Source organism: Electrona antarctica (genome assembly GCF_951216825.1).
Source record: "Electrona antarctica genome assembly, chromosome: 14".
Taxonomy (NCBI): domain Eukaryota; kingdom Metazoa; phylum Chordata; class Actinopteri; order Myctophiformes; family Myctophidae; genus Electrona; species Electrona antarctica.
Genome location: NC_136795.1, coordinates 16054605 through 16069960, shown reverse-complemented (window position 1 = coordinate 16069960; position 15356 = coordinate 16054605). Strand labels below are relative to the sequence as shown.

The following is a 15356-nucleotide window of genomic DNA, read 5'->3' as shown; positions in this document are numbered from 1 at the left end:
ATGGTTCGTATTACTGTGGGTTTCTGGCACAATAATACACAGCTGTGTCTTCAGGCTGTACATTCTGTCCATTCAGAGTCACTGTGTTGCTGGAAGAGTCTAATGAGATACTAAACTTATTTTTGAGGGAATCCTTATAGTGTTCCGCTCCTGTATATTTACTCCCAATCCACTCCAGTCCTTTCCCTGCAGGTTGTCTGATCCATGCTGTGTAATAGGTTGCAAAAGAATATGAGACCTGACAGGTGATGGTCAGTGTTTGACCAGGCTGGACAGTCAGGGAGGCTGGCTGAGTCAGTGTCTGACTGTTCACACCTGTTGAAAAGAGAACTGTTTAGTAATAAATTATCAATTTACACCGTAGAATAACAACTGTCTTCGATTCTAAACAATCTAGAGAGACTCACAGGAACCAGCTGCCAGCAGCAGCAGAGCTACAGAGAACATGGTTTTATAAGATGAACTGATGGAAGCTGCTCTTCTCAGAGGGACAGACCGACTCTCTCAACTAGTGAATGGCATTTATATGAGGGCTGTTAGGATGAGGAAACCAAATATGTGTTTTACATAATTATACAAAGCTATTATTAACATTATTCATGTTCTTTACAGATGTTACCATTAGCAAGACTAGATTACTGTCATGGTTCATCTTGATCGTGGAATTTATTTATGAAATGTTTATAATAATGGATTATTGTGTGGGGAAAGAGGGAAGGACTGATTTTCTCAACCATAAATATTAAATAAATGTAATTTATATGAGAGCTGTTAGGATGTTTTATACATAATGACACAAAGCTATTATAACGGTTTTTCATTTACTTTACAGGGACAGATGTCACCATTATCTATTATTAAGACTGAGATTTAGGCCTACTGTATAGATTAATTAATAAATTAATAACTTGAACACAGAATTAATTTGAAATGTTACTTTATAATGATGATGGATTATTGTGGGGGGGATAATTGTTGCATGCTGAATGATACATTCAAAGTCAAAGATTGTTAAACAGTAAAGGAGCAAGTGTATATTTTCTCTTGTGCTAGTGTCTCTATAGAAACAATAGTCTCCAAAATAATGATGTGAAATTGAAGAATGGTGTGTAATCTAATGTATTTATCACTCTAAATCCCAGAAACTGTAAAACAATGCATTGTCCTCAGTGTCCCTGTTTTACATCATCATTACATCACCTCATTGTAAAATGATAAGAGCGCCCCTCACTTCACATTGGTGTGATTTTTATTGATTTTATTTTATTTATATACTAAAGGTGCCCGTGGGGCCTCGACAGCGGGGCCCGTTGGGCACTGGCCTACTTGGAACGATGCAAGTTGGAAATGGTCTGTGTCCCTTTTATGCCCACATATACAGTAGAGTTCTTTGTCAGGCATGCCCAAATATGGAGTATATGCAGACGTCAGAATGATGGCCAGCTCCATATATGGACCCTGAGCAAATAAAAAAATTGCATCATATTTTGAATGTGATGTATTGCAATTCAATCATGTTGTCTCTACATCCTCTCAACAAAGGCCTGCATCCTGTAAACTGAGCTCTGACATCTGTTTCATGGGCTCTTTAAGGACAGGGGGTTTTGCACATCACTTCTGTTGGTTTGTTTCACTGTGTGTCTCCTGGCACAATAATACACAGCTGTGTCTTCAGGCTGTACATTCTGTCCATTCAGAGTCACTGTGTTGCTAGAAGAGTCTAATGAGATACTAAACTTATTTTTGAGGGAATCCTTATAGTATTCCGTTTGTGTATATTTCATCCCAATCCACTCCAGTCCTTTCCCTGCAGGTTGTCTGATCCATGCTGTGTAATAGCTAGCAACAGAATATGAGACCTGACAGGTGATGGTCAGTGTTTGACCAGGCTGGACAGTCAGGGAGGCTGGCTGAGTCAGTGTCTCACTGTTCACACCTGTTGAAAAGAGAACTGTTTAGTAATAAATTATCAATTTACACCGTAGAATAACAACTGTCTTCGATTCTAAACAATCTAGAGAGACTCACAGGAACCAGCTGCCAGCAGCAGCAGAGCTACAGAGAACATGGTTTTATAAGATGAACTGATGGAAGCTGCTCTTCTCAGAGGGACGGACCGACTCTCTCAACTAGTGAATGGTATTTATATGAGGGCTGTTAGGATGAGGAAACCAAATATGTGTTTTACATAATTATACAAAGCTATTATTAACATTATTCATGTTCTTTACAGATGTTACCATTAGCAAGACTAGATTACTGTCATGGTTCATCTTGATCATGGAATTTATTTATGAAATGTTTATAATAATGGATTATTGTGTGGGGAAAGAGGGAAGGACTGATTGTCTCAACCATAAATATTAAATAAATGTAATTTATATGAGAGCTGTTAGGATGTTTTATACATAATGACACAAAGCTATTATAAAGGTTTTTCATTTACTTTACAGGGACAGATGTCACCATTATCGATCTATTATTAAGACTGAGATTTAGGCCTACTGTATAGATGAATTAATAAATTAATAACTTGAACACAGAATTAATTTGAAATGTTTATAATGATGATGGATTATTGTGGGGGGGATAATTGTTGCATGCTGAATGATACATTCAAAATCAAAGATTGTTAAACAGTAAAGGAGCAAGTGTATATTTTCTCTTGTGCTAGTGTCTCTATAGAAACAATAGTCTCCAAAATAATGATGTGAAATTGAAGAATGGTGTGTAATCTAATGTATTTATCACTCTAAATCCCAGAAACTGTAAAACAATGCATTGTCCTCAGTGTCCCTGTTTTACATCATCATTACATCACCTCATTGTAAGATGATAAGAGCGCCCCTCACTTCACATTGGTGTGATTTTTATTGATTTTATTTTATTTATATACTAAAGGTGCCCGTGGGGCCTCGACAGCGGGGCCCGTTGGGCACTGGCCTACTTGGAACGATGCAAGTTGGAAATGGCCGGTGTCCCTTTTATGCCCACATATACAGTAGAGTTCTGGCATGCCCAAATATGGAGTATATGCAGACGTCAGAATGATGGCCAGCTCCATATATGGACCCTGAGCAAATCAAAAAATTGCATCATATTTTTAATGTGATGTATTGCAATTCAATCATGTTGTCTCAACATCCTCTCAACAAAGGCCTGCATCCTAAACTGAGCTCTGACATCTGTTTCATGGGCTCTTTAAGGACAGGGGGTTTTGCACATCACTTCTGTTGGTTTGTTTCACTGTGTGACTCCTGGCACAATAATACACAGCTGTGTCTTCAGGCTGTACATTCTGTCCATTCAGAGTCACTGTGTTGCTAGAAGAGTCTAATGAGATACTAAACTTATTTTTGAGGGAATCCTTATAGTATTCCTCTTGTGTATATTTACTCCCAATCCACTCCAGTCCTTTCCCTGCAGGTTGTCTGATCCATGCTGTGTAATAGCTAGCAACAGAATATGAGACCTGACAGGTGATGGTCAGTGTTTGACCAGGCTGGACAGTCAGGGAGGCTGGCTGACTCAGTGTCTGACTGTTCACACCTGTTGAAAAGAGAACTGTTTAGTAATAAATTATCAATTTACACCGTAGAATAACAACTGTCTTCGATTATAAACAATCTAGAGAGACTCACAGGAACCAGCTGCCAGCAGCAGCAGAGCTACAGAGAACATGGTTTTATAAGATGAACTGATGGAAGCTGCTCTTCTCAGAGGGACGGACCGACTCTCTCAACTAGTGAATGGCATTTATATGAGGGCTGTTAGGATGAGGAAACCAAATATGTGTTTTACATAATTATACAAAGCTATTATTAACATTATTCATGTTCTTTACAGATGTTACCATTAGCAAGACTAGATTACTGTCATGGTTCATCTTGATCATGGAATTTATTTATGAAATGTTTATAATAATGGATTATTGTGTGGGGAAAGAGGGAAGGACTGATTGTCTCAACCATAAATATTAAATAAATGTAATTTATATGAGAGCTGTTAGGGTGTTTTATACATAATGACACAAAGCTATTATAAAGGTTTTTCATTTACTTTTTCTCTTGTGCTAGTGTCTCTATAGAAACAATAGTCTCCAAAATAATTATGTGAAATTGAAGAATGGTGTTTAATCTAATGTATGTATCACTCTAAACCCCAGAAACTGTAAAACAATGCATTGTCCTCAGCCTTCATGGTTCACATGGAGATAAAACTTCAGATATACATGTTCATGTCTACAAAACTTCTTACACAATCGCAAACAGGTATAAGGTTTTTTTAGAAATGATTTCCTTCATGGTGACTCAGTATACTGTAACTGTCATGATTGTGACTATAACAACATTGTATAGTTTTAGAAATGTGAAAAGAGGTAGTTCTTCAACGATTTAGTTTTCGTACAGCTTTGTTACACATTTTTTGTTGTCTAGTTTTTGTCTATAGCTCTGCTAGCCCTGTGAATGTCTAGCAGACTGTTCATCTGGAGATACACCTGCTGTCTGCTATTGTCTCTGTATGAACCGACCCTAGACTGACAGGGATAAGTGCTAGTGGTGGTAGCGATGTAGGCAATCCACTCCAGTCCTTTTCCAGGAGCCTGTCTGATCCAATTAATTTCCTACTGAATGTGAATCCAGAGGCCGCACAGGTCAACTTGTGAGATTCTCCCAGCTTTTAATAACCACTGGTTCAGATTCAGTCAAAGTCTGACCCTCAATACCTGTAGAGTGTAGACAAATCAACACATCAACATGTTTGATGGTTTTCTTTATGTAGCCTATAATTAAGAAATTACTAATGCATTGTAATAATCACCAACCCCCAATACTATACAGACACCATCAATCAACAGTAGTAAACTGCAGTCAATCTGCAGTTCCATGGTTCTAATGTCAGTCAGTTTAACATCAATGAGAACTGAGTCTGGTTATAAAGAGCTAGATGAGAAAGATACTTTGCATATACGCCCTCTAAAGGTCTAAACTGGACTATCATTCCATGTGGTTAAAATATTAACATTTACATCTACAGCCCCTGTAGTTGGCCTACTAGGGCCTGTGTGTATTCCTGTAGGCCTGAGGAATTGCCAATCAGGTGCATTGGGAGCACCTGGCCAGTGTTCCCAAGGTGCACTATAAATGCCTGAGTTGGCCACACTCAGTCTCTCTGACTCTCTCTCTCTTCTTGGCACCAACATTTTAGTTTTCTCTTTGGTTTGCACCATTCAACACCTGACCCCACACTACATTTACCACACATCCACTTACACTACTGATTTCACTGATTAACACACCCCATATCGTGTTGAACTTTAAGTTATGGTTTATATTGTAAATAAATATTGTTTTGTGCACTTTTAAACAGCCGTGGTGTGTCTTCCTCCTTGTTATGGCCCAAGAGCCAGGTCATAACAGCATTTGTGTGTGTGTTAGAGTTTCATTGATGTTTGTAGCGAAATGCTTGTGGTGTTGCACCTGCTCGACCTATGTTGAGTGTGTTTTAAATCCTGTCATGGGGGAAATCCAGGTTTTATAGTGTATTAATGTGATCAATTCATTGTTATTGGAATGGAATGTCATTGCCTCATTGGTATGAGTGGTATAGGGTTCTCAATCAGCTGTTCAACCAAAATGGATTTCACTGCATAGACACAGGAAATGTTTTTGTCTTCAGTTTCAGGAAGTCTGTCAACTGTTACTGATGGTTTTGTGTGGGTGTGCATGTCCCAAACCCTCATCTGAAAATGTTTTTTCTTTTTGAATACTATGTTTGCTTTATGATTGTGTGCGACAGTTGGAAGATGTAATTCTGTTCAAAATGCTTTTTGTTTGTTTTTAACTTTGATGATAACATTCAGACTCAAAGAACAATTGTGTTTGAGTGTGAGTTTTACCCTGTTTAGTGTTAACTGATGTCTAACCGTTTACTGCCCCCTGTTGACTAAAATAATCTCTAACTGTTTTTTGTGCAGTTTATACTCTCACACAGCACTGTGGTCTCTCGCACAGTAATACACAGCAGAGTCTTCTGGCTTCAGGTTAGAGAGTGTCATATATACCATGCTGTTGGTATTGTCTCTGGTGATTTCTATACGTCCTTCGACACTACTGGCATAAACTGTTTTACTTGCATCGTACCAAATAGCCCCAATCCATTGCAGTGTTTTTCCTTCGCGTTGTTTTATCCAGTGCATTCCATAGCTGCCGAATGTAAACCCAGTTCCCCTACATGAAAGACTGAGAGTTTCTCCTGGCCTTTTCTGCACTGAACTGGAAGGAATGGACTCCATGGCCTGTCCATTCAAACCTGATTAAAAAGTACAAGAGAAGACACACAAAGAAAGAAAGAGGTAAATGTGAGAGAGAGAATTATAGAAGTGATAATAACTATATGAATTACGTGGAATGGAATACAAAATCAGTAAACACATGAAATCTCAAATCTCACAGGGCAGACAAAGAGCCATCAACAGAAGAGACAGTTTGACCTCCATCCTTTAGATGCAACCTCAATTGTTCCTCACAAAACAACAGCACATAGATAATCTCCATATTGTATACCGTACACATGATTTGCATCAGGACTTCCTGAGGGAGGGGCTGATGTATTAGGTTCAAAGAACACATTAAATGTGAGTTTCATCTCGGCCATTTAGACAACTAGTTTCACACGAACAGATGGAAGGAAGTATACAGTACGTGGCATGCACCAAAAATATCCGAGGGGGAACAGGTGTTTTTGGAACCATCGGACATGGAAGTGCATAGTGAAAAACAAAACATCCCACACATTGTATAACAGTATAATCTTAAAAAGACATGTCTGAGATAAAGCTACTTTAACCTCAGGTAAGCCAGTTCGGCAGTGGTTGTTGGCCTGTCTATCCATTATCAATCGAAACAGGTTTCAGGAGACTTCAGTCATCTAACAACCTAATAACCAGAATAGATTGAGATAGCTGGCTATTCTAGATTGGATTATTTACCCCATCCCTAGCATTTATATATATACCTTTATTGAAAGGATAAGCCCCTTGAGATGTCACATCTCATTTTAGAGGGGGTCCTCAACACAGATACATTGTACAGTTCACAAAACAATACAACAGTATAACCATACATACAGACATACAGGACAAAACAAAATAAAAGAAAAAGAAAAGCTCTCCCAGAGATAGCTCCCACCCCACTCTTTCATTTACAATCAATGGGTGCATAAATGGTAAATTACCCTGTGAGTGGTTATTTTAATATGAATGGTCAAACACAAGGATTAACTTTGTTATGTAAGAAGATTTGCAGGATATAGTTGAAGACATCATGAAGGCTGTTATATAAGATTGTGGACCATTGGGTGTGCACTTTCTATAGGTTCTGATTGGTAATCTATGGACAACATGACTCTGTGCAGGTTTCCATTTGCTGGGGGGGTCCATGGCTCTGCTTTTGAAATCCCTGTCTGGTCATTGCTTTATTGTTGTATCCCTGCTTCTGGTCAGACGTAATTAAATACATGCATTTCCTTGAAAATTATGTCATTATGTTTGGTATTTATCTTTGATAATATCCCAATTTAAATAAAATTGTATGTTAACCACATTAACCCTGTCATCCCTATAGGGAAAATGTGTCAATTTGTCAAATTGTAATACCATTGTAATACCAATGCAATGTGAACTTATCTGATGGCACTTGGTTATTATTGTACAACAAAATAACATGCAATAAAACATAGACAACCTTAACCACAATGGAAACAAGCCCTCAGGGCTTTTTGTGTTATCCTTTTAGCATTGTTGTATAATCGTACCTTTGTACTATTTGCAAACTGTTAATAATGTATTCAATCGATCAATCAAAAACCTGCTAAATTTTGAAATACAATGAAATGTTTTGATGATTAAGTGAAAAGAAGAGATTCAAGTTTAACTATACATCAACCATAACAATTAAACGATGTTCATTGTTTGACTATTACTTACCGATAGTTAAAATAGATTGAAGTGCTAAACATTGAATCACTGAGCTCCTGCTTTTTTCTACATTGTCTGTTTTAACAGTTTGGCTCAGCACCAAGAATGGAGGATGTGAGTTTACATTTTGAAAGATCTAATCACTGCCAGGGTCTTCTTTATTTATGCATAATGGCCCGCAGCCAAAACGAATCATGTGCAAGGAAAGGGATAAAGGGCCTTTTGCTACACAGAAATAACATATTCTCTTTTCAGCTGAAAATATGCAATTCTTGTCAACTGACACTTGTTATGCCTGAGGAAGGTCTCCACGACCGAAACCTCTCTCTTGTACCGTGCAAGTTGGCAGTGTGCAGGTTTATTATTTTGTTGTTGGTGTTGCCTGCTGCTCTCTGCCTAAGCACCTGCATTTATACCTTTTAATCTAAGTAGCTGTTTTCTTTATATAAAACTGACACTTGAAAACAAAGTGTAAATTCAGACTGGAGTAAGTTACTGTGGCAGTGATAAGTGGACTGCTGGCTAGGGGCGACTGTGGCTCAAGAGGTAGAGCAGGTCGTCCAATGATCCATGGGTTGGCGGTTCGAATCCCGGCTCCTCCTGTCTACATGTCATGTTCAGTGTCCTTGGGCAAGACACTGAACCCCAAATTGCTCCCGATGTGCTGGTTGGTACCTTGCATGGCTTCCGCCGCAATCGGTGTATGATTGTGTGTGTGAATGGGTGAATGTAATGCACAATCTATGTAAAGCGCCTTGGATAAAGGTGCTATATAAATGCACCATTTAGCATCTATGGCCGATGAGATGAGATGGTTGAATCTCTGGTTCTGGCTCTGGTTGTCTTGTCTGTGGAACATAGAACTGTGCAAGCCAGTGGGAATAGGCCTGCAGGGCAGCAAGTGCCTGTGCATGGCTGGAACACAAATCCCCCCCCCCCCCCCCCCCCCACACACACACACACACACACACACACACACACACACATGGTGGTGTTATAAAGGGCTGTGTCAATTAATAACTGCTTGCTTTAATTCTTGTACATGAAGTTTTGATGTACAGTGTATAGTGCATTATCAATGTGAGCATTATCAGACATCATATACATGGGAATCCTTCATGGATTGTGAGGGACACTAAATGATTTATGCATAATGCCAACCCTAAAGTCTATCTTATCTAATGCCATTAGAATACATATTTCCATGATATATTATGTAATGGCATTCAGGATCCTGTCCCATCTGATGTCAGAGCTTGTTTCTCTTCCACTCACTCGATCTAATCTGTCGCATCCGTGCAAATACCCCTTCCAGTTTCATTCTGTCAGAGTAGCTAGAGCCCTACCGGATCTAATTTCACTCACATTATAGCCTTACGTGAAGACGACAACCAAATCTAGCTATCTAATAGTTAAAATAAGGAGAACCCATTGTTCAGCACCGTGTCCTCCCTAACACAGAGGATTTTACAGTGTAGGAGTACTTTTTTTAAACAGTATTTTGCCTCTCATACTAGTATTACTTATGTCATTTCAGCGTGAATGTATATATATTTTTATAACAGGAATGTTTCAACGAACAAAAGCGCTGTATATTCACAGTGTTAAGCCCATCCATCCATCTTTTATAGACTGGAGAAAGCACAGAAAGATAATCCAGCTGAGACCCCCCCCCCCCACTGGCATATACAGATCAACAGTGATCACGGATGCACACGTCATAAGGAACAACACAGCGGCCAACACGCACATGCTGTAACTTAAGAACGCCGAGAGACGGGGCTTTGAACAAGAACACAGTACACACAGGAAGGACAAAGGTGCCTCTGCATCTCCACTGAGCCCTTGGTCATGAGTCTGGGACCAGCATGCATCTTTCTAAGAGGAGGGAAGAGGAGAGTAAGTGAACATGTGCTATATGGATTCTATTTACTGTATGTTTCTCCAAGATAAGATTCCCTTTTTTATTAATTGTAGTGCTAATTGATACATTTTGTATTCAACAATTTAAACAAAGATGCTATAGGTGTTGCTTGTAAATCAGATATTACAAAATTGTCATTTAAAACAAAAAATGCTCAAAATAGGGCTTATAATTAAATTGTTGAATTGTGATATTATAAAATATTATATCAGAGAGTCTACATTTCCCAAAGGAAATGTAGAGTCTTGCCCACAAGCATGGATAAACATATCCGCACCGGCCATTAAAATGTATGGAGGAGATATCCTTAAGCAGAGGCATACCACCAGCAAATCAAACCATGCATGAATTGATTGTTTTGTTTTGTTTTGTTTTGTTTTGTTTTGTTTTGTTTTGTTTTGTTTTGTTTTGTTTTGTTTTGTTTTGTTTTGTTTTGTTTTGTTTTGTTTTGTTTTGTTTTGTTTTGTTTTGTTTTGTTTTGTTGATGGAAAAAAAAGCTATTTGCTAAAAGTCGTTGCACAGATATGGACTTGATCTCAGTTGATTTATTCATTTAGCTGCCAAAGCAAAGATTATGAAAAAGTAAATTAATTCTTTCATGATATTGTTTTGCAGACAAGGACCCTGTCGCATGATGAAGTAGAAGGTGACTCTTTGCATACCTTTATTTAAGATGATCTTAAAGACAGCGCAACATTTACCATTCAATTTTCCGTACTGTGGGTGGAAACCTTGTACAAAACCATTACTTTTCACGAATGAGAATTGTGAGCTTGTATAGATTGGTTATTTTCACTAATTGTTCTTGACATTCTTGTATGACAAAGTAGGGCTTTAAATGACAAATAATTGAGGTATGAGGTTAGTGCCCAACAGCTAATCTTTGTTGTTTTTTTGTAGAGCTACGTGAGGCTTTTGAGGAGTTTGATAAAGACAAGGATGGATTAATATCTTGCAAAGACCTGGGGAACCTGATGAGGACCATGGGTTACATGCCAACTGAGATGGAACTGATCGAACTAAGCCAGAATGTCAATATGAATTGTGAGTGACATCCATTAGATTAATGCTCCTTTTTGGCACATGCTTTTGGGAAAGGGAAATGGCTGTATTCATGTTATATTACCCTTTACAACAGTACAACAAAGATATATAGGTCCCAAATTGGAAAGCAAAGGGTGAGCTATTTTTGAATAGCTGAAGTATAAAATAGGGCTTAAGTGGTTAATGTGTTTTGTATAGATTCATAATTAATCATCTAAATCTGCCAAGAAACTATAGTAACTAAAGACAATTACAATATTTTCCTCTGAGATGTAGGGGAGGGAGTAAAGTATAAAGAATTGAAAAACAGACGGACGGACGGACGGACGGACGGACGGACGGACGGACGGACGGACGGACAGACAGACAGACAGACAGACAGACAGACAGACAGACAGACAGACAGACCCATAAAGGTGTGACCCAGAAATGGGTCCGGGTCAGGATTGTTTGTGAAAAACTGGTTCAGGCCTACTAGCTGCATGGTCACAGAAAGCCCCAAAAGATTCATGTCAAACAAGAGGAGGGTCATAGATCACCTCCAGCCACTGCAGACGTGCTATTATATTCTAATTACATATTCTGCCATACAGATTGTTTAAAATAACATTATACAGTAAAATGTCCCAAATTGTGCAGTAGCTTTCTAAAATAAATAGCTACATACGTACATATATATGCTGTGTGGTTCTATGGTCGCTGCAGTTGCATGCATCTAACAATTGTGTTGTCCCGTCTCACCACAGTGGGAGGGAGGGTAGATTTTGAGGATTTTGTGGAGTTGATGAGCCCCAAACTACTGGCTGAAACTGCAGGGATGATCGGGCTGAAGGAACTTAAAGAAGCGTTCAAAGAGGTGAGCTATACTGAAACACCCTTTCTTTTTCTGTAAGTCTCACACTCACTACATGCTCTATTCAGACTTTACGGTTTGATGTCTATGATATGTTTGATGTGATCACATTGTGCCTGTTGAGACCTAAATCATTGTAAAGACAGCTGTCTCCAACAACAACAAGCCATCTCTTGCACTACCTGGTGGACATAAGTGACATTAATGTGCTTTGCTGCTGCTATAAAGTTGGGGGATGATCTATAAGCAGAGTTTGATCTTTGATTCTGGATTTATCAGCGACAGCCAGGCTGGTTCGGGTTTAATTTCTGCTTGATCCAGTTCACAAAACATGGTGGCGACATAACATTTATTTTCCCCCATTAGGTTGACGTGCTGCTAAACTGAATTAATGAAGTTATACTTAAAGTATGGTAATCCTTAAGTTATTCTCATTTTGTTTCCTGCAGTTTGATATGGATGGCGATGGTTCTATAACATCAGATGAGCTCAGACATGCCATGGCAAAGCTATTAGGTGAACAGACCAGCAAAAATGAGATTGATGCTGTCGTCAGAGAAGCTGACAATAATGGAGATGGCACTGTGGACTTTGAGGGTGAGGCACGCACGCACGCACACACGCACGCACGCACGCACGCACGCACGCACGCACGCACGCACGCACGCACGCACGCACGCACACACGCACGCACACACACACACACACACACACATACACATACACACACACACTTATTATTGTGTAGTTCCATAGGGGCCTATATAGCCACCTAGAACAGGATTTGTCTGTATTTCAGTCCGTCTGTCATCTAGGTTAAGCACATCTAAACTTAAGCTGCTATACATGCATACAGCAAACCAAACTTTTTGAGTTACATTTCAGTCTATGCACACATGTCAAGCTAATTCTTTGTTGTTAAAGATTGCGTGGAAGCAATGCCATAATTATACTATTAGTCTTATCGTTTGTGGACAGAAGTCTCTTTAAAGGACCATATTTTGAGTTTTAGAATACAGCTGCTTAGAATACAGCATTTTGCATGGCAGTTGGTCATTGGATATAAAACATGTTTAGATCAGTCTACAGTCACAGCTTTTAGACCACACTGGTGTCAATACAGTACACGTCATTGTGTCTATTCACAGCTTCAGCTATACATCGTACATAAACATTGACCATGTCATGTTCATTGTTTTATTTTTAGATGTCCATCAATATTAAAACATTAACAAACTTATTCAATCAATGTTGGCTAAACATCATTGTACAGAGTCAGTATTTGCCTGTAGGATTATGAAAGACCTTAGCCACCCCAGCCAGGACTATTTCAGCCGTTACCATTTGGCACGCAGTACTGCATATTCAAGACACTACTTGTAGGACAGCTATTATCCTACCTAGACAACCATGTTCATGAAAGATTGACACTAAAGGCCTATTGTCTGTCTGCATACTACTACTACTACTACTACTACTACTACTACTACTACTACTACTACTACCAGTGCAGGCTTAATGCAAGGACGTTAGATGCTATAGCACTGGGCACCAAATGGCAGGGCATAATTAAGTGACTAAAGGCCTATTCATAATCCAATTTTAGGTGAAGAGGTCGCCACCTTTTCAGTAGTTCAGCGAGTCTGGGTGACCACCTGTGGTTAGTAAAAACAGAGAGAAGGGTTGGGGGGAGAACAGTGGTTTTCTCTTCACCGCAGCTCAGTGACATCATGGTGTAGTTTTCAGTGATAGCGGTGGTCACCTCATCACCGAAAACTGGAGTATGAATAGCCCTGAAACATGATGATTATCAAGTACGAGCGCCATGTGAACCATGGCTAGTGAAGTACGAGCGTCATGTGAACCATGGCTAGTGAAGTACGAGCGTCATGTGAACCATGGCTAGTGAAGTACGAGCGTCATGTGAACCATGGCTAGTGAAGTACGAGCGTCATGTGAACCATGGCTAGTGAAGTACGAGCGTCATGTGAACCATGGCTAGTGAAGTACGAGGGTCATGTGAACCATGGCTAGTGAAGTACGAGCGTCATGTGAACCATGGCTAGTGAAGTACGAGCGTCATGTGAACCATGGCTAGTGAAGTACGAGGGTCATGTGAACCATGGCTAGTGAAGTACGAGCGTCATGTGAACCATGGCTAGTGAAGTACGAGCGTCATGTGAACCATGGCTAGTGAAGTACGAGCGTCATGTGAACCATGGCTAGTGAAGTACGAGCGTCATGTGAACCATGGCTAGTGAAGTACGAGCGTCATGTGAACCATGGCTAGTGAAGTATGAGCGTCATGTGAACCATGGCTAGTGAAGTACGAGCGTCATGTGAACCATGGCTAGTGAAGTACGAGCGTCATGTGAACCATGGCTAGTGAAGTACGAGCGTCATGTGAACCATGGCTAGTGAAGTACGAGCGTCATGTGAACCATGGCTAGTGAAGTACGAGCGTCATGTGAACCATGGCTAGCCTAGAATAGGCCTTAAGATCACCGAAATATTGAAGCAACGGCTGCTGATGGATCGATAAAAAGTCACATGAAGATTTTCGCTCTGCACCATCTTGCAGTGACACATCCTAACTTCACACATTTATACTAAGATACTTGACTGGAACCAAACTAGAAATGTGATGCTGATACATGAGGGGAAGATGACTGGTAAGAACTGCCTCTTTGCAGAGTTCTGACTGGATAAAATGTTTATACTGTATCAACCTGAACATTTATTTTCTGTTTAAGAGCTGAATAGGTAGGGAGACCCCTATTACTGAACAAACACGTTATAGCAATGAGAAATTGAATAGTTCCATTTATCACTTATTGCAGTAAAAAACACATCACTTACACCCTGCCTTTTTCCTATTCAGAGTTTGTGAAAATGATGTCACGAGACTGAAGAGCACAACATTATATCACCGGCATGAAGAGCACAAAAGTGGAAATTAAGGAAATAAACAGCACAAAATTATGTCACAGGAATTAAATGAACCTGTACATGTACAAAATGACTTGATTTTAAGATCTTCAACAAAATATGATGTGCTATGTTATGGGAAATCTTTTGCAAATCATGTTTATTTTTAAGTCAATCCATGTTTTATTTTAATTCACAGAGAATCTGGTACAGACTGAGACATCATTGTGTGGATGTTGATGATTGTTCTTTAAGAAAGCAAACTCAGATGCACTTCTTTTAGCAGAGGACTTGGTAAAAGAAAATGTATCCCATACTATGTATGTTGGTTCGGTTGTAACTCTTACATGCCTTCCGACTGAAGCTGCAGAGACAGCTGGCTTTTGGGGTTGTCCTTTCCAGAAGGGGTTATTCCCCCACACTGATTTGCATCTGTGAATCTTGAATGCTCAGCAGGAACAGACACACGCGTGTTGATGGTGGAGGATGTACCTGATTATTGGACCCAAATCTAACAGACTAGTTAGTAGTTAGATAATGAAAATATTCCTGGGATTTGGGACCTGCTAAAACCCACTGTTGCATACTCAGGGTCATTGCAGAAAGAAAATTGAGAAAATAAACTTTGA

The 15356-nt window shown here is 39.4% G+C and overlaps 1 protein-coding gene across 1 annotated transcript; it reads left to right on the top strand.

Moving 5' to 3' along the window:
* Nucleotides 1-9829: 9829 nt before the first annotated feature.
* On the top strand, nt 9830-14770 carry cabp5b (calcium binding protein 5b; the record flags this gene model as incomplete). Its single annotated transcript, XM_079519671.1, has 6 exons — nt 9830-9877; nt 10518-10548; nt 10803-10946; nt 11693-11802; nt 12249-12396; nt 14681-14770. 6 exons carry the CDS (start codon nt 9830-9832, stop codon nt 14707-14709), a joined length of 510 nt encoding a protein of 169 aa, XP_079375797.1. The 3' UTR covers nt 14710-14770.
* Nucleotides 14771-15356: the final 586 nt, after the last annotated feature.